Source organism: Quercus suber, unplaced genomic scaffold (assembly GCF_002906115.3).
Source record: "Quercus suber isolate HL8 unplaced genomic scaffold, Cork oak 2.0 scaffold_527, whole genome shotgun sequence".
NCBI lineage: Eukaryota > Viridiplantae > Streptophyta > Magnoliopsida > Fagales > Fagaceae > Quercus > Quercus suber.
This window is the reverse complement of record NW_027069976.1, coordinates 325,519-333,584: the sequence shown is the minus strand read 5'-3', so window position 1 is coordinate 333,584 and position 8,066 is coordinate 325,519. Positions and strand designations below refer to the sequence as shown.

Sequence of the window (8,066 nt, the reverse complement as noted above, 5' to 3'; positions counted from 1 at the left end):
TTTTTTTTTTTTTGGATGTTTTAATCATTAATGTTTTGTTAAGATGATATTTCATCGAACCTTCTACGACTCTTCAACTCTAGCTACCGCCGCCGCCAAGAATTGGGTCCGATTTTTTGGAAAATAACCAAGATGCCATTGAGCGATTTGTTGCGGAAACAAACTTTCGCTCATTCAATTCACTTTTGATTAATTTTGAATGAAAAATGTTGATCAACATGACATTGTATTATTGAATTTTTTTTCATAACGGAAATAATGGTTTTTTTTTTTTTTTGGGTGTGTGTGTACATATTCCTTTTCGGCTAAACAGTTGGTGCAAATATTAAAATGCCATGGTATTAATTTGATATTAGTCTATGATATTAGTCTATGGTCATGGCCATTGACATTTGTAAATTGTTTGTTTTATTATTTATTTATTTTAAAGGAAAGGCACCGACCTAAATACCAATAATAACATTCTGAATCTGATAATGGCGCTCCTAGATTAGCAACTAATATTTGCTTTAGAAAGTAGGATAGGAATAGGATACAATTTAAGATTTCAAGTGGGTCTGCCCATCGCAAGGAAAAACAGTACAGGGGACAAGTTGGAAATGCGACAAGCACGTGTAATTATCAGTTAATAGTCCATGTAGTAGATATAGTAAAATACATGCACAATTTAGAAAGTATCATGATCAGCTATTGGACTATATGGGGCTAGCTTGTGTTCGATTTGGTTTGTAATCAAATCCAAATTGGAAGCATTACCATTTTAAATGGAAGATTTTTTTGAGGCTTAAGTGCTTAACCTATCGGCACAAACTATTTTGGAGTATTTATTTGTCGCTTTAAATTAGGGTTCATTTTTGTATTAAAAAATGTATTGTATGGCTGCTCTTGTATTTTCTTCATGACATAGTAAAAACACAGCAATTTTGTCGGTATAAGTAAATTGCCGAACCACATAAATATTGTGTTAATTATGTGATTGTTTCTTTCTATGCAATTTTTTTTTTCACTATATTCGTTTCTCACAGGTTCAGGAATTTGGTTAAATTCCTAACAATTGGTATTAGAGCAAAGGTTTTAGTGGGAGCAATGGTAGGAGAAGGAAGAAAGGCGCCAAGAATTAAGAAGTTTGACTGCACATATTTTTTGTTTTGGAAGATGCAAATCGAAGATTATCTCAATGGGAAGAAATTACATTTGCCTTTTCTAGGGAAGAAATTTGTTACTATAAAAGACGAAGAATGAACTCTTCTTGATAGACAAGTGCTAGGAGTTATTTGATTAACTTTGTCAAAATTAGTTGCACACAATGTTGTGAAGGAGAATACTATAAAGGATCTTATGACAAATTTTTCTAGCATGTATGAAAAATTGTCAACTACAACAAGGTGCATCTAATAAAGTTGTTCAATCTGAAGCTGGTAGAAGGTACCTTTAGTGAAACATCTGAATAAATTCAATATAATTACAAATTAATTATCCTCTGTGGATATTGAATTTAATGATGAGATCTATGAGTAGATCATTTTGGCTTCTTTGCTAAATAGTTAGGAGGCCATGAGAATGGTAGTGAGTAGTTCTATTGGAAAGAGAAAACTCAAATTTGATGATATCCGTGATTTGATTCTAAGTAAGGAGGTTTGTAGGAGAGATGAAAGAAATACCTTAGGTTTTGGATCCACATTAAACCTTGAGACAAGGGGTAGAGGAATCCAAAAATTCTAATGGGGGTAGAAGTAAATCTAGATTTGGGAAATAAATGGAATGTTGGAATTGTCGCAAAAATCGCCACATTAGTAGGCACTGCAAAAATTTGAAAAAGAAGAATGAGAATGATTTAGCAAATGTTGTAACAGAGAAAGTATAGAATACCCTACTTCTTCAATGGATAGTCCAATTGATGATTGGGTTTTGGACCCAGAAGCCTTGTTTCATACCACTCCACCAAGAAATCATCCAAAACCATTTTGCAAGTGATTTTGGTAGGGTGTATGTGGTTGATGGTGAAGCCTTGGACGTTGTAAGTATGAGAGACATACACATTTATATGTGTGATTATGAGAAACAATCCAATTTATTCGCTCTTTTCTCGATGATGGACAGTTGATACTTTAGAAGATTTGTGGAACTTAGGATTCGATAGATATGATGACTAAGGGTGTTATAGTTGAGAAACTAAGGTGGTGTGCAACTTCAGTTGGTCTTCTGGATTGAGGACTGGATGATGAGTTGCTACAATGGAGATTATGTTTAGAGGCATGTGTTTGATGTTGATGATTGAACTAGTCTCCTAGTGGGAGATCGTTAGGCTATGTGGAGTCTAGATTTTGTTCGATTCATTTTATGACCTGACCCAACTTGGAAGCGTTTAGGTTTTAAATGTGAGATTTTATGACACTTAGTCTATGGAGGGGAGGCATAAGCCGACAAGCCAGCACTCAACCCCTGAGAAAAATTTTGGCTTGTTATTTTGGGGTATTTATTTTTTGTTTCAGATTATGGTTCATTGTTATATTAAAAAAGAATGTATTGTATGACTGCCTTTATATTTTCTCCTTGACATAGTAAAAATATAGTAACTCTATGAACGTAGATAAATTTTCGAACCTCGTAAATATTGTGTTGTATAATTGTTTCTCTTTTCATAATTTTTTTTCTCTATTATCATTTCTCACAGGTTTAGGAATAAGATTAAATTCCTAACATCAGTATCACAATATGTATAGCATCAGTAGTAATTCCAAGTTGTGCATGTTGTTCCTATGAACGTAAAATGATCAGTTAATGATCAGTAAAATAAATTTCATAATCTTCATATTTATAATATAAATAATAATATTTTACAGAAATTAGATTTCACCATAAAATTGATAGAAAATTAGGAGATATTATCTCATTTCAACATATCTTGTAACATGATAAATAAATTGTTACAATCAATTCAACGAGTTTAAAAGTGGTGGAGTTGAGGCATGAACTAGGTCACTCTCTTGAGACATTGCGTATACAATTTTTTGGTGTAGTAGACCAGCAATTTTGCACGCCATCCCTTAAGGATACAATAAGCCGAACTACCTAGCTGTATATCCTCACAAGTCTATACTACTTGTAAGATGAGAAACTCTCAAATAGTAATTTCTTAATCCTAGAATATAGTATATAGAAAACAATTACTTCTTGTTTGAAGGATAAGATTGAGATATTATACATATATGTATATATATAGTGGAATGGTTGAGTAGGAAGTGACTTTAAAGTTGGCTGACAAAGGGTCCGTTTGGATACAACTTATTATTGCTGAAAACTGATTGTTCCTAAAAACACTATAGTAAAATAATTTTTAAATGTATGAATAGTGCTGTGGGACTCATTTTTAATATATTTTTTTGAATAAAGTGGTTGTGGGTCTCATGAACAGTGTGTGAATAGTACCGGAACAGTGCGTGAACATTGTTTTTTGTCCCTGCACAATAAATTATGTCTCCTAAACCGCAAAAAAAAAAAAAAAAAGAAAAAAAGAAAAAGAAGACGCAACGCAACAAAACTCTGTATCCAAAATCTCACAAAGTGTGAGAACTGGAGATAACAAAAAGAATAATGATATATATATTTTTTTGATGGTAAGTGCGGGGGAAAGAACACCCGAGCAAAAGGTTACAAAAGAACCTGGGTGCCACTTGGCTACAAGGCCATTGGCACAAAAAGAATAATGATGGCTACTTCCCTTGACCACATATATATTAGTAGTGAGAAAGTAAGATACATTGCGGTTAGAATTGATTCAGTCACATTTACAAATTTTGGCAATTAAAGTAGTGGCTAGAACAAAACTGAATACTAATAGAAGGCATGGCAATTAATGATAGGTTAAAAACCATTAGCCACAAATGTTCACAAAGCTTGCCAACTCATAAAATTATTAAAAAAAAAAATGTAATACTTATTAGAATACGAAAGTATTATAATAGCAAGTAATTTATAATGACTATTTAATACTATATCTTTACTATAATTGAATATAAAACTCATGTACTAATAATACCAATGATCATTTATTCAAAGATCCCCTCAAAAAAAAAAAAAAAAAAATCATTCATTCAGAGATTTATAATAAAAATAATAATTTTTATAAAAATACTCCAACAGTGCACGATTGCTCGCAAGTCTCTCTTACAAATAATCTTTCATGTCGAAGTCAAATATATATACTCAATTAAGCGAATATATGTGCAAATGTTTTGATGGCTTTGGAAATAATTCAAAAAAATACTTTGTTTGTTTTAATAGTATTTGACACTGGATTAAAAAATCAGTTTTTTATTATTATTTAGTTTATTTGTGTTACTATTCAGCTTATTTCTATTACTATTCATGGATCTTATTGTACTTTTTGATACTATTCATAAATCTCATTATACTATTTCAGTTACTTTTTAGCTTTATTTGCCGTATTTTTAGTAAAAAGTTTTTAATTTCACATAAATAAACTATTGTCAAATGGACTCTTGGACTCTCTCTACTCATATTTTTAATATTGTTTATTTAGTTGTTTATGTGTTCATTATTTTCTATTGAAAAAGAAGGTTTAAGTTTGAAATTGAAATAATACCCAATCTAAATATCAATTTTAAATAATGAAATAAAATAATTTTAGTCTAACGAAGACTCGGAGAAGTTTCAAGAACATGATAGTTAGTTCTGCCTACCAAAAAGGAATAATAAAAAAAAATCGTCTTCACAATAAATCAAGCATCGAGGGGCAATATCATAAACCGATGAAGGTCTAAAAGTTGACCAAGAGAGTTCAATAATTTCTTCTCATCTAACATAACCTTTTCTTTTCCCACTCCCACCATCTCATCTCTCTTCCATTCACTGTTATATCCATCTTTTTGTACCCATACCGTAACCCCATGACATATCATTCATCAATTTCATCTCTGTAATTATGAAGAAACACAAACACCACCACCAACCTCTCCAGCTATTTCTGCTTCCCATTTTCCTATTCTTCCAATCTATTTCAGCTGTTGATTTTGTGTTCAATGGCTTCAACTCCTCAGATATGTTACTATATGGCTCAGCCACCGTTGAATCTCGTATTCTAACACTCACTAACGAAACAAATTTCATGATTGGTCGTGCTCTTTACCCTCAAAAGATTCCCACAAAGAAGCCAAACTCTTCTTATGTCTATCCTTTCTCAACTTCTTTCATCTTTTCTATGGCTCCTTATAAGAACACTCTTCCTGGGCATGGCATGGTTTTCATTTTTGTACCCGTTACTGGCATCGAAGGAGCTACCTCATCTCAAAATCTCGGCCTTCTCAACTACACCAACGGGAATTCCAAAAGCCATGTCTTTGGTGTCGAATTCGATGTGTTTAAGAACCAAGAATTCGATGACATAAATGCCAACCATGTTGGAATCGACATGAACTCCCTCAAATCAGTGGAAGCACACGATGCTGGGTACTGGCCTAACAGCCAAGGAAGCAACAACACCAATAGTGGTGCTCAAGATGAGAAGTCATTCAAGGAATTGAAGCTGAACAGTGGTGAAAATTACCAAGTTTGGATTGATTACTCTGATTCTTTAATTAATGTTACTATGGCTCCTGTAGGCTTGGCAAGACCTCAGAGGCCTCTGTTGAGTGTTCCTCTTAATCTTTCTCAGGTTTTTGTGGATGAAATGTATGTTGGGTTTACTAGTTCTACTGGACAATTAGTTCAAAGTCACAAGCTTTTGGCTTGGAGTTTTAGTAATTCAAACTTTTCGTTAGGTGAAATGTTGATTACAACAGGTTTGCCATCGTTTGTTCTTCCAAAAAGTTCGATAATTAGATCAAAGGGGTTTATTGCAGGAGTCACAGTGGGAGGTTTCTTTGGTATTGGTCTTGGTGCTCTGTTCTTAATTAAGAGGCAGCGAAGGAGAGCAAGGGAGAGAGAGGAAATGGAAGAATGGGAATTGGAGTATTGGCCACATAGAATTACGTATCAAGAAATTGAGGCGGCAACAAAGGGGTTCTCGGAAGAAAACGTGATTGGAATTGGAGGGAATGGGAAAGTCTATAAGGGTGTGTTAAAGGGAGGAGGAGCAGAGATTGCAGTGAAATGCATATCTCATGAAAATGATGGGATGAGAGAATTTTTGGCTGAAATTTCAAGCCTTGGAAGATTGAAGCATAGAAGTTTGGTAGGGTTGAGAGGTTGGTGCAAGAGAGAGAAGGGGAGCTTCATGTTGGTTTATGACTACATGGAGAATGGGAGTTTGGACAAGTGGGTGTTTGAATGTGATGAGAGTAAGATGTTGAGCTGTGAAGACAGGATAAGGATTTTGAAAGATGTGGCCTCAGCGGTCTTGTATTTACACGAAGGATGGGAAGCCAAAGTTCTACATAGGGACATTAAGGCTAGCAATGTGTTACTTGATAAGGATATGAATGGCAGGCTAGGGGATTTTGGACTAGCCCGGATGCATGACCATGGTCAAGTGCCTACCACGACAAGGGTGGTTGGAACTGTCGGATATTTGGCACCGGAAGTGATTAGGAGTGGCCGTGCATCGGCTCAAACCGATGTGTTTGGATTTGGGGTCTTGATTTTAGAAGTCATGTGTGGGAGGAGGCCTATAGAGGAAGGGAGGCCACCTTTGGAAGAATGGGCATGGCAATTTATGGTAGAAGGACAATTACTTAATGCCCTTGATGAGAGATTGAGGGCTAGAGGTGGGTTTGATGAGGAGGAAGTGGAGAAGGTGCTTCACTTGGGCTTGTTGTGTGCCTATCCTGATCCAAGTGCAAGGCCAAGTATGAGACAAGTAGTGAAAGTATTGGAGGGGAAGATTGAGTTGGATGAGTCAGAAAGTGAGGACATGGATATATATTTGCTACAAAAAATGAAATCCAGGGATATAGGATCTGAGTTTCAACAAAATTATGGCTCTTCATTACACCCAACATTTGAAGATATTCGGCAGACCCAATCTTCATTCATGTCTCTCTCTTGGTCCAACACTATGGTGGAGGGCAGGTGATATATTCTACTTTGTGAACGGAAAATGAGGGTCATTTGTTGGTTGGAAATGTTGCGGCACTTGAGGATTATTAGTGTGTTGTTGTTTATGCACCTTTCTTCATTCGTTCATTCATGTTAATTGGGTTTGGGTATTAGAGAAAGTTACCGTTAGGACATGTTAGCGTGTACATGTATAATGAATTCAATTCAGCTTACATTTGTTATAATTACAGAATATGCGTTGAATTATGATTATAATGCACATCATGATGTCTAGTATTAATAATCGTCAAATTTCAGAAACATTTATCGGCTAAAAAAGAGTGAAAATATTGGCTCGGATTGAGCTCTTGTTAGAACTTCATTATCATAGGAATCTTCCTGTCCTTGTCCAACTGCCAATTTGGTACCAAACTACAATAATTAATGCTGCTCATTTGAAATAAAATGCTTTTATTTATGAAATGATTGTTATTATGCGGGAAGGGCTTATAATTTCTTGCTCATATTGACTAGGCCAAAATACTCGGTTGGTCTCTAATGTTTACATGTTGAGCACTTTTAGTTCATGATGTTTAAAATGTGAGGAGGACTTATAATTTCTTGCTTTTAAAATGTGAAATGCTTTTATTTATGAAATGATTGTTATTATGTGGGAAGGACTTATAATTTCTTGCTCATATTAAATAGGCCAAAATACCCGGTCGGTCTCTAATGATTACATGTTGAGCACTTTTAGTTCATGATGTTTAAATGTGAGGACTTATAATTTCTTGCTTTTAAAATGTGAAATGCTTTTATTTATGAAATGATTGTTATTATGTGGGAAGGACTTATAATTTCTTGCTCATATTGAATAGGCCAAAATACCCGGTCGGTCTCTAATGTTTACATGTTGAGCACCTTTAGTTCATGATGTTTAAAATGTGAAATTTTTAGTATCTAAAGTTCCAAAAATAAGCTCTATTAGTCATTTTGTTTAGTTTAATTAGTTTATTTGTGTACTTGGCTAAAAGAGTAATCAGGATGTGGTGGCTTATTTTTAATGAAAT

The 8,066-nt window shown here is 34.3% G+C and overlaps 1 protein-coding gene across 1 annotated transcript; it reads left to right on the top strand.

The window, feature by feature from the left end:
• The first annotated feature begins 4,759 nt into the window (after positions 1–4,759).
• LOC112032386 (L-type lectin-domain containing receptor kinase VII.1) lies at positions 4,760–7,281 on the top strand. Its single transcript, XM_024065155.2, has one exon. It carries the CDS (start codon positions 4,946–4,948, stop codon positions 7,031–7,033), a length of 2,088 nt encoding a protein of 695 aa, XP_023920923.1. The 5' UTR covers positions 4,760–4,945; the 3' UTR covers positions 7,034–7,281.
• Positions 7,282–8,066: the final 785 nt, after the last annotated feature.